General features: G+C 50.5%; 1 protein-coding gene across 5 annotated transcripts in view; it reads left to right on the forward strand.

The window, feature by feature from the left end:
• The window catches only part of Bcl11b (BAF chromatin remodeling complex subunit BCL11B), an 85,819-nt gene that overhangs the window by 14,610 nt on the left and 44,519 nt on the right, over positions 1–26,690 (forward strand). For 2 of the 5 annotated variants that reach the window (XM_038337603.1, XM_038337604.1), the window contains exon 3: positions 22,855–23,070. The exons of the other annotated variants lie outside the window; for them this stretch is intronic. In XM_038337603.1, coding sequence (XP_038193531.1) covers positions 22,855–23,070 — 216 coding nt within the window. The remainder of the gene's footprint in view (positions 1–22,854; positions 23,071–26,690) is intronic. 5 annotated transcript variants of the gene reach the window in all.

Here is a 26,690-nt window from a genome sequence, read left to right on the forward strand (position 1 = left end):
GGGAGCCTGTGGACAATCTTGGCCTAGACTTTTTGCTTTCTGGTGGGTGTCTTAGTGGGAATCAGGTATGAAGACAATGTCAGCATAACCAGGCACAAAAACATGGCCAGCATGACACATCACCATTAAGGCAAGAAGGGTGTCTGGTCCCTTGTCATTGTCAGACATACCACTTGGGGTGGGTTTCAAAAGTGGAGGACACCTGGTGTCAGCAGCGTACAGCAGCCATTGAGGGGTGCCTGGCCCTTATTTACTTTCATCTACTGAGCCCAACCTCCAAATCCTCATTTTATGTTGAAGTCTTTCCCAAGGAGAGCCTGTGGTTCACCGTGGGGAAGTTTGCTTAAGAAAGCAACTAAATGTGATTTTTCAAAAAGCGGTTCATCTCCCGGCAGTTTCGGCCTTATCCTCCAGCTCCCCCATACGCTGCGTCCCCCATACTGTTAATGACCCATCGTATTTTTATTTATGTGTGATGGGAGATGTCCTCAGCCCTTCTGTTCAGTGGCACGGCAAGCAAAGCAAGGTGGGGAATGGATTTCTTCCATAGGTAGAATAAGTCCTTAGCAGCCTAAAAGAGATATGTTTGTTCAAAGTATTTCAAATGTTATTCTAATCAAAGGCACACAGCGTTCTGCCTGCTGTGCCAGCTGCAACTGACCATTTTATTTTTGCGACCCAATCCACCCTTCCTTTCCATGCCCAGGTCTCCCGGCCCCTCCCTACTTGGGTACCAACTTTTCTTTTCTTTCTTTCCTTCTTTTTTTTTCTTCATTTAATAGAAAGGAAAGATTAAAGAATAAAACATCAGTGGCTCAAATGTATAAAGTAATTTAATATGGTGAGAGCATTAATTATTTTAGCTTAATTGAATTCTGAGGACTCTGCAGTCCTTGCAGCTTGGTAGACAAGGCCTGTTTATTATTTCTCTGTGTAGATTAACAGTAAAGGAAACACAGATAACTTTCAGTTATTTATTGTAAAATAAATGTGTCAATTCATGTGTAAAGCAAGCTGCTCAAAGATAATTGAGTCTTTATGTTTTAAGAGGGGAGCTAGGAATCGCGGACTCTTCTATATCCAGGCTTCCGGAAATCCTTACCGCTGCTGTCCAGGCCGCTGGCATACTGGCCTCAGTGGGCCCCCTGCTCCTGCCTCCTGGCTGTGGCGTCAGGGGCACTTCCCAGCTGCTCCATGCCCCGCGGCTGTCTTCACTGGCCTTGCTGGTCCCTGCCAGGAGCTGGTGGGCAGGTGGCTGTCGATCCTCATCGTCGGGACTCTGCTTCTGTCTGGCTGGGGTGGCTGAGTCCATGATGGGGTGGCAGTGAGAGTGTGTCACGTTCTGGAGCCTTCACTTGCTTCTTCCCATAGCCTTTCCTTTCTACCAGAAACTTCTAGAAGCAGGGCCCCAGAGATGGATGGAGGTGTTGAGATTTTTTTTTCCTGTCCTTAACTGTGTCCCCAGCGTGAGAATTGAGCTGAGATTTGACTAGTCATCCAACCCAGGTGTCAACTCTGTCCCTACTCTTTCTTTGGCAATGCCATTCTGAAGATGGCTATAAACAGTCTGCGATCTTTTCGTTGTTTGAAATGATAGAGGATTAGGAAGGTACAGAGAGGAATTTATAAAGCTCAGCTCCTGGAGGGCACTCTTCATTCATTCATTCATTCATTCATTCATTCATTCATTCATTCAACACCTACCGCTCTTCTCAAGAGGATTGTGTGAGGAGATAGCAGCCCCGTCCTTGACGCTGGCCTCCTCGATGATGCTCACCCATGACGGGCTGTGGTAGAGGAAGTTCCTGGTGACTGTCAAGACCCACCTAGGGTCAGTGGTGATTGGCTGAAGTAAAGCCTTTGGCTGATGGCTGAGTCAAGAGTACAAGGGGTGTTGATGGTAATACCCACCCGTGGAGGTCCTGGGTACAGCTAGTGATGCCTCCCTATGGCTTCTCTCTGCCTCTAGCAAAGACACTCTGCTCAGACACTAGGTCCATGCACCCAGGCTGACCTGGGTGGGGGATGAGGAGATACAGGGTTTGCTGAGGGGCTGTTTAGGGCAGGGACGGAGAGAAAGCATTTGAGTTGTTTGGGGTCTGAAGCTGTGTAGGAAAGACAGGACATGAAGCCACCCTGCTCCCAGCCCTCCAGCCCTTCAGAGACTCAGTTTTTCTTCTCTGTGCTAATGATGATTCAGGCCTGTGTGTGGGTAGCTGGTATAGGGAGGGCACAAGTACAATGTACACGCGAGTGCACGTATGTGCTCCCCCCACCTGAGGTTTCCTATCATGGCTCTCTGCTTCCCAACCACACACAATTTCGGGTGTTTTAGGAAAGGCTCGGTGAGAACTGTGGAAGCTTCTGCTGAGCTCTGAGACTCACACATCAGGAACAACGGCAGGGTGAGATGGGCAAGGGTTCAAGTCCACCCTTCTATCTTTTATCACACCAACGCCATGTTGTGATATCCGGCACAGTGCCTCATCCTGAGAAGGGGATGGGGACCTTGGTGTCCCCCGGACTGCACCCAAAGGTGTGAGGGTCTGATGGAGACCCTCTCTACTTTGCCAGTCTCGCTTGCTTCTTTGTCCGCATCATGAAGAGGACTTAATGAAAGGAGACCTAGGGTATACCACATAGGTTTGATCAAGCTGGAGGTAGACAACCCAGCAGAGGAAAGAGTGGACTCAGCTTGGCAGCCAGGGGAAACCCGCTTTCTCAGTCTCGGAGCTGAATCTGGCCCTCTGCTTTCTCCTAAGATGGCCTTCAAAGGAAATTTGGTTCTTTATGTTATCACCCTGTCCATACTCAAAGGGGGGGTCGGTCCAACAGGGAGGAATCTGCTGTCGGCCATCTTTTTCTCTTCCCGGAATTAAAAAGAGAAACAAAAGAAGGACATGATTATTCCTAAGGAGTTGAGGTCTTTTTTTTTTTTTTTTTTTTAATTACAGATATAAGGGAGGAAGCAGGCAGGGACAGCAGCATCTGGGAAAGTCCAGAGAAAACATAACCAGGCTGAGCTGAAGCACGTTTGAGAGAGGGGGAAGGAGAGCCTGAGTTATTTAGGGGCCAGAGAAACTGGGAGAAGGGGAAGCCCAGCCAAGTCCCTGGGTAGGAATAGTTTAGGGTGGAGGGTAGAGGGTGGAGGTATGCCAGCCAGGAGGACCCTGTAACAGGTAGGAACTGAGGGATGCTGGGAGCACCTGGAGACCTGATTCTACTTTGATGTTACTTACTAGGCATCTCAGTCATTTGTCCCAGGTTTGAGCCCTAACACTCCCAAACCCCAAATGTCAGGTTTCTGAAATGCAGGCTATAGGATAGTAATGGCAGGAGATGGTAGGTCCTTAGCCTGGAGGTGGCAGGTAGCTATCACCATGGTGTCTGTCCTTGCTGTATGTGTCTTCATTGGAAAACCTGAGCTGGGCCCAGGATGAGCCTGGAGAGCCCTTGGACAGACAGGGGTTTGGTTTATGGTTTCAGAAGCCCACTGCTGGAGAAAAGGGGTCCTGGTGAGCCCCATGATTTCCATGCTGCTCTGAGAATATTCGCTTCAGGCTATATAGAAAATTCAGTGTGGAAAACTGAAACATTACCCTGGATGGGAGAGAAAGTAACTAAGAGGCTTGTGCTGGAAGCTGGAGATAACTCCACTTGCAGGGCGTCTCAGAACCCCTGCATTTGATCTATTGGGAGCTGCTATTTTCCCTCAAAATTAAGATTAGTTGAATCCATGTATATTGTGGTATGGATTATCTCGTTTTATTACTAAGTCGTGACAACTAATGATTAGTCCTGTCTGTAGTGAGGAACAGGTCTGTGTTCTGCCTGAGGAACCATAGCCCTGGGTGAACCCTGGCTGGCGGACTGACCTCAGGGCTCAGGGTGGCCCGCTGGGAGGTCCAGTTAGAGGCAGTACTGAGTTCTTCTTGTCATTGTCCTAGAGGGGTTTCCTCAGATTTCACACTTAAAGTTTGAAGCCTCCAGATAGATACTTACAATCCTATATTAAATTCGGGTTTGGAAGGTTCTTGGAGAAGTTAAGGAACTTGCCCTTAGTCACCTAGCGAAGGGGAGTGAGACCTGCTTGGCCTGGCCAGCTGACATTGGTTTTAAGGAGAGGAATTTCTGTGAGTTACCTGAAAGATCTGGGGTAGCGGGCACCAGACACCTCCATACCCCATCTGACCTGAGTTCTGAAGCCCGTGCTGGAGTCTGGATGCAGCCAGGAATCCTCAGGCCCCCCAAACTTGACCCTTGCATGTGACGGCTTTGGAGAGACAGGTGGCAGCCGGGCAAGCTCTAAGATGTAAATTTCCATGGGCCTGGGTTGAAATTTTATTTTTTCTCACTCGTGAAAATCATTTGCTTTATTTTATACTCCTTGTTGCAGTTGTTTGTAAGCCACAAATACGAACCATTTGTTTTATTTTTGTGGAATTGTGGGTTTGAGTAAGTATTAGCTGTTCATTTCTGGGAGTCTCTCAGCCCCTGTACCACTCGATGGTCTATTGCTTTCCAGGACAGGCTGTTTACTGTCATTTTTACTCGATGTTGTGGGGCTGTGCACTCAGCCCCTCGACCAGGAGCTGTGATTACAGGGGTCACTCAGAGGAAGGCTGGCCTCAGAGATGACATGGAAGAGCTGGAGCTGGTAATGTCACCACAGACTTGGTGGCTTGTGTGAAGTTAGCACTCATGGTCCCGAGTCAGGCCCTACTTGTCCTGTGCCTGTCTGTGGTTACGTGTCCATTGTTGATAGTGCTGCCCCAACTGCAGGATGGTAACCAGCAGGCGGCTTCCTGGGTCCAGGGAGAAAGAGTCAGGCTGAGGGGCAGGCGTCTGAGACCTGGAAAGTGTATCACTATCACTAGCCATCACTGCCCAACCCTGAGTCTTGGGGCCGTTCATCTCTCCCAGAGGGGTCCCACTTTACCTGTAACTGGGGTGAGCTTCTGCACGGCAGGGGACAGAGGCTCCCTAGCTGTATAAACCAGAGCAGGTGCTAGTGACAGACACGACTTCAGTTCTGAGCTGTAGTCCAAAATCTTAATGGATTTAAAAAGCATTGGTCAGCTAGAAGGGTTTTCTCCCTACCTCCTGTTAGGCGTGTGTCTTTATTTGCCAAATGACATATTGGCCCATTCTTGCAGTTGAGAAAGGAGGAGAGAGGGAAGAAGGAAAGAAAGAAACCTGGCTCTGAGGGACAGTTTAGCCACATTCAGTGTGTTATTGTTTTTTTGTTTGACAGTAGTTAGCAATTGAGTTTATTTTGTGTGCGTGAGCACGTGTGTGTGTGTGTGTGTGTGTGTGTGTGTGTGTGTGTACAGGGTTTGTTGCTGCTGGTGGTGTTAGTCTCATGCAAAGCTAGGGAGATGGGTGTCCACGACTGTGCCAAGAAGACAGCCTGGCCTTTTCTCCTGTCCCCCTGGGGTAGCCTTTTCCCTTGGAGGTTGAGGTTTTCATTGTTGGATTTTCAACTTAATGCATGCTTATTGGAGCTCAGTATGTGCTATGTGGCAGTTTCCAAGGCCTTGTAAAGATTAACCCTCCATTTAATCTTTTAACCTTGCGCGGTAGGTGTTAACCCAAACCCCACTTTACAGAAGGGCAAGCAAGCAGAGATGCGGTCATATTTGATTCTTGGTTCCATCTGTGCTCTCCACTCTCTGAGAGCTGTAAGTCAGCTGCTACTTTCGTTTTGTAGGAGAGGCAACTGAGTCATAGGCAGGGCAGTGTCTAAGTCTGTGGGTGGTTCACTGGAACCAGGCTCCTGCAGCCTGCCCCCCTGAAGGGGTCTTCACTGGGCCGTCCTTCTGTGGGACCCAGTTTTTACTGTGGTGGGCACAGACTTTCTGCTCCTAGCTGGGCAGTGTGGGTACTGTGTACTGGAAGCCATTCTGAGAGGACAGTGCCCTTACCTGTCCTGAGCATATCCAGGGTTATGTGTCCATTGTTGACTGTGCTGCCCCCATTGTAGGATGGTAACCAGCAGAACGGTTTCCTGGGTCCAGGGAAAAAGAATCAGGCTGAGGGGCAGGGGTCTGAGACCTGGAAGGTATGTTCTTGCTGTGTGACCTTGAATCGGCCCCTTCCCTCTCTGTTTCCTCTGTCTTCTAAGCTGAAATGTGAGAAGGTTGTTAGGCCCCTCAGCTTCTCATCTAAGCCCCTCCTACCCAACCACCCGGATTTGACTCATTTACATACGGGGTTTGGGGAGTTAGTTCCCCTGAAGAATTTGCTCTGTTGCAAATAAAAACCATTGATGGGTGGGGGCGGCAAGCAGAGTTCCGGGGAGGGGGGTGCTGAGAGGGGAAAGCACAGGTCCGGGAAGTCATCTGTTTGTGGCTTCCCATACAACACACCTAGACCTCATTCCTGGGATGAAAGACCCCACTCCCGGTGTAGACGAGTCCGGCTGTTCAGATGTACTTCCCAAGGCAGGGCAACCATCCCCCCCCTTCCCCAGTCCAAAACAGCCACACCTAAAGATGTGTGATTATAGCTGTCGCTCATAGGCTAGAGCCTGAGGGAAGTTTCCAAGACTTTTAGGTCGTCAGTGTGGACCCAGCCTTAAAGGGGCAGGCCAACCGTCCGATATAGGGATCAGCGGCCAGAGCCTTGTAAAATGGCTGCAGCCCTAGTGCCTGGTTCATGCCCCCAGTGAAGGCACAAACGAATCCCAGTTAGCGTCCAGCAAGAATAAACCTTGAACTGTCTGATTGGTCTCCTTTCAGCTTTTCCAAGGCAGGCCAGATTTCTGGAGAGGGTAGGAGTCCATTTAGGAACGGGCTCCTGAGGATGAGGGGCAGGGACTGTTCTTAGGCTTATGGTGAAAGCAAGGGTCTGCATTCTTTTTCCTTAAAAACAAACAGGACGATCCTTCCTTGACCCTTTTCCACCTCCAGCAAATGGCTGGCAAACCGTTGTGGGGTCCTAAACCAGAACTAAGTTCTTTCTTGGAGCCAGAGCTGGGTCTGCCCCCACCCCCTCCTTAGTTCAAAGCTAGCCAATTAAGAGACCTAAACAGTGCGGTCTTCTCTGCATCACTGGCTTGTAAAACTTTCCCTGAAAACCAGGCGACTTTATTCGCTGGGAAGGGGCAACAAAGGCATGTAATTTTTCCAACCTGGCCTTTGCTTGGGAGAAAATGGGAAAGAAAGTCATTTTCGTAAACAGAGTCTCTCAGAGACGCAAAGGAGGTCCGCGCTTCGGGTCGGGGTCTGCACATCGCAGGACAGTGGTCTGGAAAGTGGCCCGTGGTTGTGGTGGTGTTCTGTAAGGTTTCAGGGTGTTTTGAGGCCCGTGATGGGGATCGGAGGGTGGGGGTAGACATCACTGAATCTCTTCTCAGGCTCTTGGCTCAAGGTACCACTAATGCAATTTTCCAGGCACCCGGATGGTGCTACTTGAAAGAATCCTTTCCCGCCTCTCGGCCAGCAGCCCCTCCCCCACATGGCCTCAGGCCCTCTCTTAGGCCTCTGAGAGTGGGGGCATTGGAACTGTGCTCCTCCGGCCTTGTCCACGTGGTGTGCATCTCAGACCCTGTCTCTTTGAAGGTCACTCTGAAATTTGGGTCCCTTGACACCAATTCACCCATCAGGAGAGCACAATGGCTTTCCCCCAGAGCCGGCCGCACAATGTTTTGGCTGGGTGCGCAGTATGGTATCGACACTAACTGCTCGGTGACTGCACCCGGGCCTTTCTGGCTACTGGTGACCCTCCCCAGACTCGCCCTGGTCTGCTGGGAACCTCCGCCCCACCACTCCTGGGCCTTGGGGCGGGCCCGGTCCTCCTTGGGCCACTCCTGCCCGCCCTCCCCGCCCTGCACGTTGATTGCGCCCTGGGCTGGAGGCCGAGGGGCGCCAGGTCCATGCATAATTCGGGGGCTTAATAGACCAGCTGCCCGCACGGGGCGCAGGGCGGGCGGAGGCGCAGCTGACCCTGTCGGCGTCTGGCCTCGTGGGGCAGGCGTGCCCCTTTCTTCTCCGCCTGGTTTGGCCGGGGTCGGAGAAAGGGGTGGGGGCTGGGTGAGCCGAAAGGCCTCTCCATAGGGAGGATTCATGCAACTTTTCTTTTGGGTTTCGGGCACCGCGCACCCAGTCGCAGCCGCCAGGGCCGGCTCCTGTAGGAGTTGCAGTCCGGGTTTCCGCGAAGCGAGCTGAAACCCTAGATTCTATTCTTTTGTTTTATGTACCCCTTTCCCTCGACCCCCTACCTCCACCCCCGTACCTTGGAGCCCTCCCCCACCTCCAGCTCAGCCGCAGTCCAGCAAGCACGCTCCTGGCTCCAAGCCAGCGCCTTTCCCTGGCAGTAAGAGAGGGATGGAGGCGGAGACCCAAGGTCAACGGCGGGAGGCCGCCCCGCTTTGGAGCCCTTTGTGCACGGGACGCCCCACCCCCACTGCTCGCCCCCTTTCTGCCCAGAGTGTGTGCGCCGAATCTAGTGACCCCTGGCCTGGGGAATTGCATTTCAGAACCCCTTGGAAGCTGCCAGTGGCCCTTTCCCGAAGCCGCCATGACAAGGGGCAGACCTCTCAGCCAGTTGTGACTTTTGCTTAGGGTCCTGGGGCCGTCCAGGGACCCTGTCTCCTTTGCCGCTATTGCTCAGAAGGGATCTTAAGTCCACCTTGGCCTAAGGATCCAGGTGAGACCGGAAGGCAAGGGTCTTGAGATCCCTTCTGTATGCTTGAGTTCCTGCAGGGCAGCTAGGCCTGCCCCGGAGTGGGAAAGGGGGGCGTTGGGGTTGTGACTTTGAAACACTCGGGACAAAAGTTTTCCCCATGGTGTGGGAATGGAACCCTCCAGTGGAGTGGGGTAGAAGCACGAAAGCACGGGATTCCTGGGACTGGAGTAAGATCCCACTTTAACCACTCTGCCTCTTCCTCTTTCCAAACCTCTAGAGAGATTTGTATGCAAATTATCACCTTGCTAGAATTCCGGCACTCATGCTGCGTCTTAAAAATTGACCTCATTGTTGGAGCTCTCCAAGAGGCCCTTACAATCAGTGGTGAATTTCAGTATCAACCAATAAACTTTTGTTTTGTTCGTTTTCTTGTTTTTTTCCCCCCTGTTTTTTGTTTTTTTGAGACAGGGTTTCTCTGAGTAACTACCCTGGCTGTCTTGGAACTCACTCTGTAGACCAGGCTGGCCTCGAACTCTTGCTCCTGCCTCTCTAGTGCTGGGATTAAAGGTGTGTGCCACCACGCCGGGCTCAATCAATAAGAAAACCGGCCAACATTCTTCTGGAGCTGGTACTCCTGAAATAAAAACGAGAGTTGCTTGTTGTGGAAGATAAAGCATTTGCCTTCATTGGGACATCTTTTCCAGTCTAGGATTGGGCCCAGCTCTCCACTCACCATTCTGAAATCGGTGTGAGCTAGACAGATTAAATGCGTTAGAACAGTAGGCAAGGTGTTTTTTTAAATGTGTGTTTATGTGTGCTTATGGTTTGGGCTTGACACGGCAGACTGGGCTTCTGACCTCTCTGGGTCCTGTGTCAACAATCCCTTCCTAGCATTTTGAGAAAGAGTTGCTCTTCAAAAGAAAAAGGGAAAAAAAAAAAACCCACAGGTTTAGCTAATTTGAGCTTCGAGCAACTGGCTTTTCTGGTGGCGTCTGAAGTACTTGTCAATTTATTTGTTGAAAGGCCTTGAGGAGCAGCAAGTTGTTCCCAGGAACGGAAACCTGCCCGTCCTGGACAAGAAGGCTTTCTCTCTGCCTGAACTTGCTCTTGGATTTCTCAGACGTCCGTTTGTCAGTTCCAACAAGATAGAAACTGCCTTTGGATATTGTAAATACGGGTAAAGATCACAACCCTGTCCTCAGGATGGGCTGCGACGAAAAGGCAGGTTCTGTGTTTGATTAATATTTACGTACCTCGGTTCTTTTACACAATGAAAGATGAAATGCCACGTGTGTGTGTGTGTGTGTGTGTGCGTGTGTGTGTGTACATCTGTAGTAAAAATCTGTAGTCAAAAGAGATGGACATTTTAGTGTGTTTGGAGGCTAGGTATGAGAGAGGATGGGTCCTGTTCATGTTTTGCTTGTGGGACCAGTGCCCAGGGGTTGGCTGGCTTAAGGGTTACCACCCTAAGAAGTAGCCCGGGTTTTTACTTGTGTTTTTTCTTTTACTTTGACAGCTTGAAAGTGATTTTTAAAAATTATGCATGATTTTTTTCCCACTCTAGATTTGAGCTAAGGCTACATAGTGGAAGGTTTTCCTCCGGGGCCCGACTCCCCCCCACCCCAATCCCTTGGGGGAAGGGTGTATAGATCCTTCATGCCTGGGTGTCAGAGTGACAGAGGGCTGCCTGACTATGTGGCTCTGAGCCCTGGGCTGTGTCCTCAGGGCACAGGTGGCTTTGCTTGGCTTTGTTCTGGAGCAGTGTGTGGGAGGTGTGCATGGAAACGGAGCCCTCTGTCAGCTGGATCCTGTGGCAGTTCAACCATCGGGTCGGTAGCTGAAGGGGCGGAGGAAGCCTGCTGCAGCACCACTGCCCTGCGCTTTCCCTTCTGCTGCTTGGAGAAGCAGCCACGCTTTTTTTTTTTTTTTTGTAGGATTTCCTACAGCATTTCTTCCCTCGGGGGCACCTGCACCCCGCTTAGGCGTTCGATAAATATTTGTGGCGGTCGGAATGTCAGGTGCCACTTCAGGGCTTAGGCACTGGGTTCACCCTTGGCCTCCAAGAATCCAGGGCCAGCCAGCCCCTCAGCCGGTGCCTGTATCTGTAGAATGGGGACGTATTATTTTTACTTAACAGTTCCCATCTACAGAGGAGCGTACGCAAGCCAGCGGTGAGCAAAGCTATGGCTTGATTTCGTAGACACCATACCCGCGAGACTGTTATTGTTTGGGCCCTGGGGGCGGGGTGACTAATTTGCAAAGAGGAAAGGCATCCAACAGCTGCTTGTATATATAGGGTGTTGTCTTTAATGCGATGAGGAAGCATTTGGGGGCTTCCGGGAGAGGCTGTGGCAGATACCACTAGAAAACGTCCCTCACCCATCCCCATTCACGTTAGAGACCCTTCTCTGCAGCCCCCACCTCCAGCTCCTTACTCTTGGGGAACACCATGTGATTCATGAACTTAATGCCTAGTGGTGTTACTGTTGCCCTTGACCTGAACACCCCAGAAAAAGGCCCTTTCCTGGTACTAGCTTCTGGCCTCTGAATGGTAGGGAGCAAGTTGGGGGTGGGTAGGAGGGTGGGTGTGGGGGGATGGGATCTAGACTGGAAAGCATACAGCAGGTTGCCTTTAAGTGCAGAGTCTTGCTCAATGCCGGTGAAGAAATTCTGGCCAGCCCGGTGAGGAAATTCTCCTTTTCCTTTCTCTACCTCCCTACCAAAGCTCACTGAAATGGGCATCTGTGCCCATCGAGTACACAGCTGGTGGCTATGAAATGGTACCTTCACTAGGGAGATTCAGACCTCCAGTGGCCTGCGTGGGGCGTGGGACAACATTTTACCTTTTTTTTTTTGTTGTAATTTTGTACTCAGAGAGGTTTGGTTTCTTTTCCCTCTGCAAATGCTGGGTGACCTGAAATTGAGTTTTAATAATAACCTCTTACTGGACCCAAAGCCTCCAGGCTACTCCTGCTCTTTAGGCATACCGACCTTGCTGCATGTCTCCAGTGTTTGCCAGCTTGGGTTTGGGACGGGGTGGGTGTGTGCACTCTCCTCTTCCCTCTGGGGACCTAGGCAAAGCCCTTGTTCCAGCTTCTGAGCTGGAGAGGGATGAGGACTGCAGACAGAGGGGGGCTGTATTGTAGTGTAGGCTCTCAGCCAGGTGTGTGGCACTCCGTAATCGAATACAGACCTGAGTGAGTTCCATGTGGGCATGCAAAGACAGGCAAGAGAGGTACCGAGGTTCCCCGCGCTCTCTCTCGGCTGAACCTGGAATCCCAAAATTCTATGGAGCCCAAAATGGTGCGTGGAAAAGCTAGGGAGCAGCAGAGATCATAGAAGCCCGTGCTTATTCTGTTCTCACAGACAGGCTCTTGCATTTTTTTTTGTGTTAGTGGCAGTTACTTAATTAACCCACAGATTAGGGCTGCCTTCTTTTGACACGTGCATATATTTTGGGGGAGAATATTCTTGCTCTCCTCAAACTTCAACCGGAACCGCTCAGCTCAGCAGCCTCCCTGGGGAGCTGTGACCTCTTCTCTCCTTCTTGTCTTCCCAGCTTTCCCTTCCTGTTCCTCCTACCCACCCTTCCCTTAAACTCAAGTGGGCTTGGAGCTGAGTGGAGGACAGGCGTGTTACACACAGCTAAATAAATCATGTTTACGCTTGGCGTTCTTGGTAGTGAAAAAGCTGTTGGCTGTTTTCACTTCCTTATTTCTCAGCGTTTGCTTCCTACCTGTTTTTGAGTACATGCCCAGAAATAGTAGTTTTGTCAAATGAGGGGATAATGCCAGCCAGCCTTTTCTGCTGCCAAGGAAGCTGCTGGATTTTGCAAAACAGAGTGACGTTTTTTTAGTGACACTGATTCCTCCCCCCCCAAAGAAATTAGGGTGTAGAATAAGGGGTATTAAAAATGCAAGCAGAGAAGGAGAGGGGGAAAAAAGCTTCCTGGCTGCCTTTGCTCAGGGCTTATGGCAAGCAGGGTTAGGACTGAAAGGTCTGGAGTTTTTGTTGCTGGTGGCTTCTCCCTGGGCGGCAGGTGGCCATAGGAGGTGCAGAGGCTGTTCTGGGCCCTGAGAACTGAGGTGAATTCCTCCTCCTCAGTCCCAAGACTTCATTTTCTCAGATTTGGAGATACGGTGCAGTGATTTTCTTTCTTTTTTTTTTTTCTTTCCTTCTGTTCAGTTTTTAGGTCTCTTTAGTTCTAGAGGCCTCCTGCATGATACTTGCTTCTGTCTTCCTCTGAAGTACCAGTTAGGAATCTCACCCTGGGCTGGGGTGGGAGTTTTTGGGGCCCGACTGACACTGTCATTGTTTCTGTATAGCATGAGCTACCCAGGCCTTCCCACCTCTACGTTTCACTCGGGATGTTTTGGGGGCATCTGAAAAAGTCACTTTCATGTTGGGTCCCCTCTGCCCGGCAGAGGACTTTCTGGGTTATTATCGCCAAGTGCAGGCTTTCAGATTTAAAAGAAAAAAAAATTAAAGAAACGATTTCAAAAACAAGTGAATGGTAGGCAAACACATTGCTCCTCGAGGAAGTTGAGACCTGCGTTCTCTGAAGGATTCCTTTCCAAATTCTATCCATGGTCCAGCAAAAAAAAAAAAAAAAAAAAAAAAAGATAAAATCAACGTAGGCGTGCTATGATTTTTCCACAATTTCTAATGGGAATACTCTGTAGTAGAGATATTTCCACTGAGGACCGTGTGGCCGGCATCTTTAATTACATGAAATAGTGGTATAGAAGCCTTAGTTGATGTAGACCGCCGTGAATGTACGGCTGCCGCCATGAGCCTGCTGGATGGACCTGTAAGCATCGGTAGTGTTGCTGCTGTTAACGTGATAACCATCTTTATTAAATTAATCCCACCAAGTGTTAGCTTTTACATATTTTGTTGTGCACATACCCCCACATCACCTCTGGTGTGTTAGGAGATGCAAATGGATTTTACGGGGAAAGAAAGTAAGAAAGTGACTGTCAGTGCTTGGTCCTCCTTGGTCCCCTTAAAAGGAAATGGGTGATTTTTTTCTTTCTTTCCTTTTTTTTTTTTTTTTTTTTTTTTGTTGCGACCAAATGCTACTAGACTGAAAAGCAGGCTCATAATATGTATGTTAAATGCCATCTACATACCGAAAACTGAGGTAAAGAGACTACTTGGTTGAAAGTAATTACAGGTCTCTTCAGTTCTTTCGTCAGTGACATTTCAGACTTAGCTTAGAAACATAAAGAGACAGAAAGATCCTGTCCTTACGTGAGGCACAGCGTTCAACCCTGCTATTGCTATGTCCATTCGTAAAAGGTACAAAGAGATAAAAGGGAGGGACATAGCCATCAACTGAATCTGAGGAGAGCTGGATTTGTTAAAAAATCATCATAAGAGGAGGAATCACTTGCTTCTAACTGGCGCAAGCAATAAAAACAAAACATGCGTTTAAGGGCTAGCAGGGATCCTCATTTTATATCTGATTTTCTTGAACTCTCTTTTTACCAAGTTTACTTGTATTCCTGCTGAGCCGGAGGCTGTCAGTTTGCTTCTGTCTTGGTGGAGTTTCATGGTGCTGTCTGCAGAAGGGCAGCTGTGCGGATTTGCTCCCTCCACCCCCGGCCGCTCCACGTGTGTGCAGCCCCCCTCCCCGCTCCACGTGTGTGCACCTTCGCTGTGTGCTCCATGCCCCAAGCTGCAGTTGCTGCACTAACCCCTGTGTTCACTGCATTTTCTTTTCGTTCTTTTCATCTGTGCTGTTTTCTTCCCCGGATCGCCGGGATTCTCACACTTCAGACTTCTGTCTTGCTTCTGTTTATTCTCTTGAGTTTTCCCCATGGGGGGCTCAAGTGGAATCCTGGGTGGGATCTCCTGGTATCTGCAGGATCAGATTTTGGACAAGGGTCAAGTTCAATGTTTTCAGGTTATCAGTGTCAGGCCCAGTGGATGCTGTCCGAGAGGATAAAGGAGTCCTTAGTTTGAAACGCCCAGGAGGCCCCGAACCTGACAATTCATTTCCTGCGACATTTCCCTTGTAATGTGACTTGTTTTCACTGTGCCCTCCCCACCCTGTAAATAAAACGAAACTGGGGGGATTTGTGACAGCTTGCCGAAGGAGTCTGGCCCTAAGCTTTATCTGCTAAAGGACCGAAGAGTCCTGACCCCTAGGTCTAAAATTTTTAAATCTTGGAATACAAACAATGTATTCAGCTGTTGACTTCCATGTGTGGGCAGTATTTCCGTGGACCGTGATTCCCGTGGACACATGCGGTAAACCGTTTGTTCTGGGGGCAAACCACGACAAAATTTCTCAAGTATTGACTGACTTGTACTGGAGGGCAGAGTCCGATAAGGGCTGATGCGGCTCCCTAGCTTTTGGCTAAAAGGCCTACGCCGGGGAACAGGGATTTCCTCTGCGAGGCCTTGGTTATTTCTTAGGGTTAGATTTAGAGGGTCTTTTAGCTCCAGCTTTGTTCTCTGTAGACTCCAGGTAGGCAGACGGCTTAACCTGTCTGTTCCTGAAACAGATGTGTGTGTGTGTGTGTGTGTGTGTGTGTGTGTGCGTGCGCACGCACGTGCTCGTGGTGCATGCTTACTTCTCTAGCCTCTCTCTGGGTGTCATAGATGTGCTCACATACATTCTTCTAGCTAGTCAAACACATGGCCTCCTCCTCTGGTGTCCCTAGGCCATGGCATTCCCAGAATCCTGGACCCTAGTTTGGTGGGCTCATGCCTACCAGGATCACGGTTGAGCACCCTGTTTGCTGTTGCTAAAGCTACCAGACTCGGGCTCTGTCAGCAGCTGATTGTGGCTGGCCTGCATTCTAGAACTTCTGAGACCTCCAGGCTTCACATTTCCCTAGCAGGTGTCCATCTGCACTGGTGAGGTCCAAACGACTGGCCAGCTCCTCCATCTTACTCTGGGTAGATCCAGGGGATGCTTAGGGTCATCTTGATACCTTGGTGGCACCCATACTATCCTCCCCTCTGCCTCTGGAGCCTTTGGGAAAGCTGTTGGAAGATTCTGGAACAAGTGGTATAGCCTCACCTGTTTTGGCTGTGGGTACAGAGGATTTCAGCAGCCCCATGTCTGGAGGAAGTTAGGATTGGCAGCCGCTGAGAAAAATGTTTCTGGACCCTGGGAAGTGGTGCCACTATGTACCTGCTTCTGATTGCTAGATGCAGCTGCCTGGGATGGTGGTCCCTTTTCCGAGGCTGGCAGGAAGCAGAAAGCAGGTCTTGGTGTGCCTCTCTTAACCCTTCCTTGGAATGGCTGTCAGGGAGCGAAAACAGTGATGTTTTTTGGCAGATGCAGGGATGCCAGATGAGGGAGGAGCTTGGAGGAAGGAAGCCTGGCTCAGGATCCAAAAGATGTGCTGTTTTCTCTTAGGGTAACTGAGCCTTTTCACGCTGGGTGTAGGAAAGCTGTCCAGCTGTGCACACTGGCTGTAAGTGGTGTCCCTGGGTGGTCATTTCAGGAAGAGGCAGTAACAGTAGTTTTAGGCTCAGTCATGAGCAGTTTCCCGAGTTCCTTCAGGCTGTGGCAAGCCATTTTCTTCCCTGCCGTGGGTACCCACAGCGGCCTTCTCTCAGTTCAGTCATAAGCAGGTGGTCGATGGAGAAGTGAGACAGGCTCTTTCACCTGCATCCAGCATTCTGTCCCCTCCAGCCGCTTACAAGGCCACCAACCCTAGAGAAGGCAGCCCAAAGAAGGGCAGGGGTGGGTTTGAATTTTGTGTTTATGTCTCTCATGTGAAGGTCTGGAAGGAACTCAGTAAACACAGCTGTGTGACCCCATTTCCTGGTGAGTCCCCATTTTATACACTGGTTGCAAAGGACGCATGCACCCGACGTCCCTGTCAGCCAGGGACTGGAGACCGAGGGTGGGATGCCCATTACACACTGCTGAGCAAGAGGGGCATCTGACTCAGACTGAGGAGCTAGGAGTGAGAGGTGGGAGTTGGGGAGCCCCACCTCCTCGTGGAGGTCAGTCATTTGCGGTGGGCAGTGAGCCCAGACACCCTCTCACTGACTACTCTTTCTTGCTCTGTTGTGGAGGCCTGGCCCAGCCTTCTACCTCGTCTTTTCTGCTTTGTTTTATCATTTATTTCTTATGACGAAAGGACAAGAGATTGTACTTGTTGGGCTTTGCTCCCCAGACCTGCACAGCTGTGACAGTGAGTGACAGAGAGGTTTCCTTAGAATCACTTCTGTTTTTCCCATCTCAGTTACTGCCTCTCCCCCAAAAAAGACGTGGGAGAGAGACTAGCAATGGCAGGCCCAAGTCTTGTCTGCTGGGTTCCCAGGCCTGTCTCCATTAAGGTGCCACTCCACCCCTCTGAAATAGGAAATTGCCAGAATGGATGGCATTGGCTGCTAATTAGATGACTTTTAACCGCAGGATCATTTTACCAGCTAATACCGTTATTATGTGCTTCCTTCTGGCCCCATGGTGGAGCCGTTACAGTATGAGTTTAGCCTCAGCAGCCAGTTAGGGGAGTTGGGTTTTGAGGTTCTTCTCCATGGCAGCTGGCTTTCCCACTCTCTGTGTTTAGACCAGGGTCAGGGAGCAGAGACCCTGAGATGTCCAGATTGTGGGCTTCAGGGTCCCCCCACTCCGTGGGTCTCTGGACTAGCCCAGCCTGTGACTGTCTAGGCTCTGGCCCACCACAGCTCATGCTCTGAGCAGGCTCTGGCTTTTCAAGTGTAATCTGGCTTCACCTCCATCTTCTCTCTCTCTCCCTCCCTCTCTCTCTCTCTCTCTCTCTCTCTCTCTCTCTCTCTCTCTCTCTCTCTCTCTCTCTCTCTCTCTCTCTCTCTCTCTCTCCCTCTACTAAACCGGAAAAAGAATCTAATTTCCTGTCAGACTGGGAGGAGGCGGGCTAGAGTCAGGATAATGATTCTTAAATATGAGCAATGCGTTTGGTTACGTTATTTTTCTCTACCCTCTTAATACACAGCATTTTTATCATCCTTAAGACAAAGTAGCTGGCAAAATATTTAAGTGATCAGAAACAAATGTTTTTATTTGCCTGCGTGCGAATTGGGTTATCTGCCTATCTTGTTTATGAAATTTGGGGCTGCCTCTCCCGCACAGTATGTTCGCCTCTCGAATCTTCCCCGGCTCCCATTTCCATATTTCTGCGTGCTTGTTCTTTGTTAATCACTTGGCAAGCGCTTATTTGAATATTAAAAATTTCTTTAATCATCAAACGCAGGAGCACAGTCTCATGAATATTCATATTCTCCCCCCTCCTCAGACTGGATTCTAGTTCATTACCCTGCAGTAAAAGCCAAACAGCCATCAATCGCCCTCATTACTGGCTGTGGCGTTTTGATTGGCTGCCTGCTGCCCATAGCTTTTTTTTTTTTTTTTTTTAAATTTCCCTTCTCCTATGAGCTGTCTTATACCTGCCAACAACTTAAAAAAAAAATCAACAATGCAAGAATAAATTTCTCTGGTTGAAAACAACTGAGCAAACTTGTCAAACAGCCCTTGTAGCTTGCTGGTTCCTCCCTGGACACTAAACCGCACATCTCCCTCCCCAGTCCTCCTGGTCCAACCCAGTCCCTCCCAAAACAAAAAGCTAACAACAACAACAACAACAACAACAACAACAAAATAACCCACCCAAAAACAGGAAAGGGGGGGGGAGAGATAGAATTAAATAAATAAATAAAAAAGAGAAACTTGAGCCTCAGAGATGAATATTTGTCAAGAGAGTTGACGTAAGTTTCATTTGCATAATGACTTTGTACTTCTGCATTAATAAAATTTGCATATGAAGCCATGTTAATTACTCCTGATCATGCTTTTTGCATTCATGCATAGTAATTTTCTCCGACTTGTGAGAATTAATGTCTTGGCACGAGGGGGGGCGGGGGAAGGGGCGCGGGGACTGTCAGGTTCCCTCGCCAGAGTCCCTCGCTCACACGCGCTGGCGTGGCTGTCTGTCTCCTTCTTTGATCTCTGACTCATTTCTGCACCATCAGTAGGAGTTCTCGCCTTTTAAAAAAATGTATCCGTTGAAAGGCACCAGTAGGGAGAAAAATAGACCTCGCTGTACGGTGTGTGCCAGGCCACCTCTCGGGCTAGGAACATGGATTCTGCCACCTCCCGGTTGCCGTGTGTCGTCCTGAGGACTCTGTACCAGGAAGGCTGCATTGGGAAGATTTGGTTTCCCTCAACTCGGACTGGGCGGTTCCAGGCATATTTTTTTTTTTTTTTTTTTTGTATCTACAGGCTCCTGGCAGTGGGCGTGTCGCTGGTTAGTGCGCATGTGCAGGGCATGGAGCCCAGCTTCTGCAGAGACTGCTTGCGAGAGAGGTGGGCTTTAGGCCCCTTCCGAATTCTTCACCCCCAGAAAGGCCTTAGCAGTGATCTTGGCCCCTGTTTGGGTTTTTAACAAACATGCCAAAGGCCTTTTGAGGAGACTTTTTGCATAGCAGTTCGTAGGTGGCACAGATACGCAGAAGACTATCTAACCTTGTCTTTGGAGCTCCTTTCTATGTGTTTGAGAGGGGCAGTAAATCTATCCCTACCCCATAGGAAGACTTTACGCCATGGCATAATATAAGAATCAATTTTTTATTTCTTTCCTCCTAATTAAAACGTACTTTTACGATAAAAATTTGAGCCAGCTAGGGTTTCATTATTAAGCTGCTGGTGTCCTAGAATCTGAGATAGCGGCTGCATCCCTCTACCTGTACATCCCTCGGTGCACATGGGTCTGTTTGGACTGGCTTAGCCTGCAAAAGAAAGTGACTTTTACAAGAAAATTAAAAATTGTAATGTGCATATTTTTTACTGTGCCTGAGTGTACATGATGAATGTGTGTGGGTTTGTGTGCTGTGTGGACACACGTGTGAAGCTCGGAGGACAGTTTGGTGGGTTAGTCCTCCATTCCAGGTCTATGTGGGTTCTGGGGGTAAACTCTAACCTGCTGAACCATCTCATGGGCCTACATCTCCTATTCATTATTTTGGAAGTGCAGGGAACGGAACCCAAAACCTCATGTGGACTAAGAAACACCAAACTCCAGCCCAGAAAGATTGAAAAAAAAAAGATGTCCTGTAGAGGCTTTTAGGGTGCTTGCTCACTGGAGCAAGCAGGACGCTGTGAGAAGGATGTAGAGGGAGAGTCAGAAAGCCTGGAGATCAATGAAGTTTAGGAGTGAGGATAGTGGTGGCTCTGTTTAAAAACATCAAGACAGAAAAAGTGACCACCCTAGGTCATATGCTAGGAGATGGCTGAGGAGGAATGTGAACTCATTTGTCTGTGTGTCTCTCTCTAAACCCCGTCAGTCTTTCTGCCTTTGGCTCTATTACTGTTTATCCCCCTGCACATCCCCCCCCCTTCCCCGCCCCCTGCCCAGGCTGACATCCTCTGTGTGCCTGTGCCTCAGGTCACAGTCCGTTAGCAAGTCTCAGGAGTTGTCTGTGTCCCGGATCCAAGGCTCACGCCCCTCTCAGTGGAAGGCTGAGGCTGGAAAGTGGGCAGGGACAGGCACAGAGACATGGTTCTAATGGTTAATTTTCTTTTAAATTAAGATTCACGTATTGTGAAACTTACTTTAATTTGTCCCATTTGTGGCTTTGGGTTTATGTACAGTGTTGTACAGCCATCGCCACTGTTTAATTATCACCCCCTCCCCTCCACAAAAGACCCGTAACCCATTGACCCTCAGTCTCTATGGATTTGCTGTCCAGGAGCTCATCGGAGAATTAGAGGATGGTGGCTTCTCATTCAGCTCTTGTAGGAGCTGGATTTCAGAGCTGCCTCTGTGGGCAGAGTTCCGACGTAATCTGTGTCCTGAGGGGACTTCCTATGGGGGGCAGCAGAGGTTGCTCTACCAGCCCCACCCCCTCCTGCCCTTGGACCAGGTAGACTTCAACGAGGTCATCATGCCTGATGAGGCCCTGTGGCCACCTGTCTAGCCAGAGTGTCACCGCTTGATGTAGGTGTGTGACTTCATCTTGACAGACTCTGGTCCAGCGCCAGTGACATCCTTCCAGGCTGTGGCAGCATGATATTTCCTTTCCGCTCCTTGGCCATTCTTCCCATCAGAGTCAACTCAGGGGAGTCCCTCTTGGCATCTCAACCGTGGCTCATGGTGCTGGCTGAGTTACGGCCCTATGAAGAACCCAGAAGCCTTCTTGGGTTTGTTTTTTTTTTTTTTTTTTTTTTTTTTTTTGGTTTTTCGAGACAGGGTTTCTCTGCGGCTTTGGAGCCTGTCCTGGAACTAGCTCTTGTAGACCAGGCTGGTCTCGAACTCACAGAGATCCGCCTGCCTCTGCCTCCCGAGTGCTGGGATTAAAGGCGTGCGCCACCACCGCCCGGCTAGCCTTCTTGTTTTCATTCATGGATATGCTGAGAGAGGCGCAGGGTGTTTGGTCTTCCTCCACCCCGTGTGGCCCTTGGCTTCAGGATGCAAGGTACCCTGATCACTCTACCCTAGCTGCAACCGTAAAGGTGGAATGGAGCATAGCCAAGCTTTGGAGTCACTGTTGTATTCATGTCCTCCCTCTTGAGCCTCAGTTTCCCCCTGTGGAGGGGAGGTGACGCTCCCTATTAAGCATGGTGGCTGTCTTATACTTAGTGCAAATTCCCATATGCTTAGTGTGATGATGGCTTCTGATGATCCTGGGCTCTCCAGGGTCTAAAAGGAGGACCCACACAGGAATTCAACTGGACTGGGTGAAGTATGGTATCTGGGCTTTGAGGCAAGCACTGGCCTTCTGGGAGAGCTAGATGATACAGCCTCAGATCGTCTTGACTTGAGTCCCATTAAGAAAACGGCGGTGTGACTTTCTGCTCTATGTTTGGTACTGGAACCATTATGGGCTTATTGACCATACCCTCCTAGGGCTGTGCCAGCCCAGAAACATCCGGGGCCTTGTATCAGTATATCTCTACCTCAGTGGGGTCCAACAGTGTCACTGCTGGCTCTGGCCTCTTGGCTGGGCAGCGGTGAGCTCCAAGCTGGGGACGCTCCTCAGATGCCCTGCCTACCTTTAGCCTATATTACATGCTGGCAGTGGGGTTTTGAGGAGACCCGCAACTGCTCGGGCTTGCTGATTTCTGCGGCTGTGGCATCTGTTTGGGTCAGTGCAGTGGGTGTCTTCCATCCTCGTGCTCAGGGGCATGTTAGAAAACTGGATTAGAGAAGATTGACAGGGTTCCGGCTTCTACTGGGCATGCATGGTTCTCTGGCTCTCCTGGGAGGAGGGAGTTCCCCGTGGTGGCTGTGGGGTAGGCAGATGCCCACCTGTGCAGATCTGCAGGTGCCAGGAGGTGAGGCTTTGGCCTCCCCAGGAGGGCTGGTGAGGCTTAGCTGCCCATCATCTTGCTGATGTTTTCTTGTCTCCCTGATGCTTCTCTGCTCGATTATTTACCCAGGGAATTTGGGCTTCTTCACTTGTGGCTTTGGCAAGGGCTTCACACAAATGTTTTGCCCTGGTGGTCTCTTAACCATGTAAGATAAACGGCCAAATCAAACACAGGCCTTGCTGGCATTGGAGACTCACTGTGGGGCCGGGTGGGGGCGAGGCAGCAGCTCCCTAGCCCTCCTATTCAATGCTGTCACATGAGGAGTGGAGAAACTCCTGAGCTGAGGTGAAGACATTAAGAGGTATCTGGGCCGTGTTAGGCCTTCTTGTGGTAGAGGGAGGAGGAGGAGGTAGGCATCTCATGAGCTGCTGGGCTTGGGTGCTGCTTGTCAGGGCCTGGAGAGAAGCCTCAGGTGATGAGCTAGGCAGGAAGTCATCAGGGTTTAGAGCCTTGGAAGCAGCCTTGAGGTGACTTGGGCCTGCCCAGAGAACCTATCCTGATACAGTACAGCTTCCTACCTTGTACGAAAAGGCGTTGTTCATCTTTTGAGAGAAAAAAATCCTCAATTGAAGCCTGTTCTGGTTTGTTCCGGAAGACCCCGCGTAGGGAACCTTAACTGGGAGTACTGCCCTCACGGGCCTTCTGTGCCCTATCATCCTGCACTAGGCCCTGAAAGATAGGGTCCCTCAGAAACTATCTGGCAGCTATAGGTGTAGCCCCTCTACTGTGCACCCTGACCCTTAGTCCCTTGCTCGTGCGCCAGTTGCCATCCCTAAAAGGCTGGTGTCCTCGAGGCCAAACCCTCTTGGAGGCTGTGCTGTAGCCCTGTGACCCAAGCCCCCTCTATGCCCTAAGCCTCTTGTACAGTCCAGGGCCCAACTGACCGGTCTTTTCTATTGTTTTTTCTCCAGGGCCGTGCAGGCCTGCCCAGCTGCCACCGATGGCCCCCATAGCTGCCTCCTCTTCCCACCCTCCCACATCCGTGATTACTTCACCTCTGCGTGCCCTGGGCGCTCTCCCTCCCTGCTTCCCGCTGCCTTGCTGTGGCGCACGCCCTGTCTCGGGCGACGGGACTCAGGGTGAGGGTCAGATGGAGGCTCCCTTTGGATGCCAGTGTCAGTTGTCAGGTAACAGAGCCGCTGCGGTGGGGGAGGCGGGCTCCTGGGATGGCGGGCTGTGCCCCGGGCAGAGCTGGAGGCACAAGGTGGGGTCCCAGGGGAGATGCACCTCCCCTCCCTCTCTCAGAAAGCTTTTTTTTTGGGAGGGGGCATGACAGCGGAAGTGGCAATGGATGTCAACTGATTTGTAAACTCGTGACAGTTCCTAGGGTGTCGGGGGAGGGGGCATTGCTTTCATGCATTCCTCCCGCCCCCAAATTCTGAGAGTCTCACTCCCAGAATGCACTGCCCAACTTCCAAGTTTCATCTCTTTGGGCTGTTTAGCCAAGTTTAATTGGATAACACGTAACATCTGAAGTTTTCTTCTACCCCTTGCCTCTGCCTCTCTGCCACCCACCCCAGACAAGGGTAGGAGAGGATTCCTGGCTTGTCTGTGTACAGTGCTGGAGCTGTTCAAAATGCTGACTTTCTCTTTGGGACAATGTGTTGCCCATTAACTTAGAGGGAAGGGAAAAAAAAAAGTCGTCCCAAAGAGGAGCCTTTTAAAAAAGCTGTGGCCACGGGTAGCAGTGAAACATTGTGGGGTCTGGGGCGGAGACTGTGAAGGCTGGTAGCTCTGGACAGCCCCCAGACCTGCTCCAGTTCCCTCTGCTGCTGTTGGAGGGCATTGAAGCTGCTGGTCACGCAAAGGGCGCCCACAGCCAGGTGGTGGCAGGGCCTGCTCTGTCTCCCTACACAAACGCAGACTTCAGTGGCCTGGGGTCCCCACGAGGTCGAGGGGAGAAGGCCCTCCTTGCAGCCTCATGGTGGGGGCCTGGTTTGCAACACACTGTGGCTTCGGGAGCCAGGATGCTGACACAGACTCACGTGGCGAGCAGCTGTGGCCTGGTTTCCGTGGCCAGGGCCAGGAAGGGAGAGGGTGGCTGCAGCGCTGGTACACATTCAATCTGTCCCTGCTTCATTGCCAGGCACGTTGCAAGCTTTCTCTTGAGGCGAGCTATGAAAAGAAAACTATTCTGATTGGGCCGGCTTTGCTCTTCATTGACCCTGTCTCAGAGACCTCTCTTGTTGGAGATTTGCTTTTGCACAAGGTCACAAGTAGCCCCTGCTCCGGGGTAAGACTTCCCTGGTCTCCCTGTCAGTGGGGAGGTTGGCAGCCTTCAGCACCTCCCTCCCCAACTCCCGCCCCATACTCCTGCCTTGACAGGTGGTTATGTCATTGGCTCTGACATCAGGACCAGGACCTTACTGGGCTTATGTCTTGAGTGCATACAGCAGAGACCAAAACAACTTACCAGGCTTCCTTCCTGGCTAGCCTGTTCCCCAAGGTGACTGAAACTTCCTGTACCTTGGAAGATCTGTTTTGGGAATCTGTGGGAGACCCTGCTCACCAACCTTGGGGTGACTGCTGGTCTGGCACTTGCCCTGTTTCCCGGATCCTTGTAATGCGTGCTGTAGCCTTGCAGCCCCGCACCCACTTAGGGGGCTGCACTTGGCAAAGATCAGCCTGAGTGTTTATGGCTGGACTCGGTCAAGTTCTGCATGTAGAAACATGATCTCTTTGTCTCGGGGTGCCCACTGCAGTGTGCTTAACCCTCTGCTGGGCTGGCCCTCCTTAGGAACTGCCAGAGTGGATGCTTGAGCTGCCTTTGATTTGACCTGGCTCTCCTGGTACCTTTGTGTCAAGTGTGAGCAGGAACCATTCCTGTCCTCATTTTAAAAATGAGTGGGAGGGACAAAGACTGGGAGGCCATGACTGAGCCCCATTCAAGAATGGGGCTTAGTCTTGGGGTTAGCTCATTTAGCCACATGACCTCTGCTTAGGCCCAATGGAGGACAGACAGACAAGGTCTGTAGGGCCTTGGCAGCCAGGGGAGTCTGCTGTCAGTCTGTCCTCACTACTGGTTCTCTTAGTGCAGCTGTCTGTCATGTATGAGGCATCTGTGCCTGTGCCAAGGTTTTTCTTTCCCACTTTGTAGGTGAGCTTTAGAACCCCGAGATCTCAGCTCAGATTTGCTCACGCCTTAGTTCACAGTAGGTCCTTAGTAGGCCATGTGCAGACACAGGTAGTCAAGTATGTGGGTCTCTTCTTTACCTTCAGCTCACAGTATGGGCATGGAGATCTATCCTGAGGCTGATGGGAAGGGAGGGAGGAACACAGAAATGGCTGCTTCATCTGTGGTACAGCGGCCACCATGAACTTCAGGGCTCTGTGCCGTCCTGCCCTTGTGTGGTGATTCCACTGCTGGGGAGGGGAGGAGCAGCGAGGGTGAGCCCTGGGACCTCACTAGGAGCTGGCTCCTAAGGGACCTGCTGTTTTTCTTCCCATTCTTTGCCCCATATCCAGCACTGTTCTTAGCCCTTGTTCTGCCTTGTTAACTGAGCCTGCATCAGGCTCCGTACCTCTGTGCTGTATTTTCTGATAAATTTCAACACATTCAAGTGTCCTCTTCGGGTATGTTTTGTCCCTTTGGTTCTGTTTCTGGCACTGGGCTGTTTGCTGAAGTGTTTTTAGTGCCTGTTTAATTAGTAGCTGCAGAGGAGGCATAAAATCGCCAGGAACCCTCGAGGAAGGAGGGGCCGCAAAGACTGTACTCAGTGTGCTCTGTCCCTTTTCTGATCAGGGCGCTTTGAACCTATCTCTTCAAATTAACTCAGGAGGCCTGAGCTTTGCGCAGGTTAATTGCATGCCCACGAACACGCTCTGAGTTTTTTTTTTTTTTTTAATTTTTATAGAAGGGTGTGATTTCATAGGAGAGAAAGCTACCCAGATACACCCAGGCTCTGCTGGGACCCCTCACCCACGCTTCCCTCAGATGCTTCTAGCCGCAAGAAGGGACACAGGGGCTTATTATTTTGTGGATTCCACAGAGATCCTCTGTGGCCTTGAGTCAAGGTGCTCTTGGCAGCTGAAAGATCTTTTCGGATTTATCAAGGTGGCTGTGCAGTCAAGAGCCACAGCCAACTGGCCTATCCCGTGCCACCTAAGGAGCAGAGAGGCCTTGAACATGTCATTGTCCCTCTTTAAGCTTCACCTCCTTTTCCTGTTAAAAACAAAAACCCAGAACTAACCCCCTCACATATGTATGAATGTGCTATTGAAAGGCAAGATTCCGTGCATGAGTGTATCTGTGGACTAGAACGAGTTGAGCCTTTGTGGGCCTGGCTAGGGTCTCAAGGCAGAATTTGAGGACACTCAAATGACAGCTGAAAGTCACTGGACTCCATCTTGTCCTCAATTCTCCCCTACTCTGAGGCATCATGATCAAAAAGTGGCCTTCAGAACGTATCAGGCTGCCTCCGTGGGTGAAGTATGTAGCTAGCCATGTGGCCACACCCACGTCAATCTTTGTCCCCTCTGCTTCTCCAGTCCTCTCATCTGTGAAATGGGCGTAAGGATAGGACAGGCTCTACAGTTGTTTGGAGGACTTTTCATGAGGTCATTTGGGGCAGATACTCAGAACAGCACTCAGCATGCAACAAGCCCCGCAGACGGCATGATTCATACGCTAGCAGAAGGGGTTTCGCAACCTGATGGTGTTACGAATCTGGCACTGGGTGAGAGCCTCCTTTAAACCGCATCCCTGGTTTCCATGCTTAAAAGCATTTCGTCTCTTGGCCAGCTTCAT

Source organism: Arvicola amphibius, chromosome 7 (assembly GCF_903992535.2).
Source record: "Arvicola amphibius chromosome 7, mArvAmp1.2, whole genome shotgun sequence".
NCBI classification, from domain to species: Eukaryota; Metazoa; Chordata; class Mammalia; order Rodentia; family Cricetidae; genus Arvicola; species Arvicola amphibius.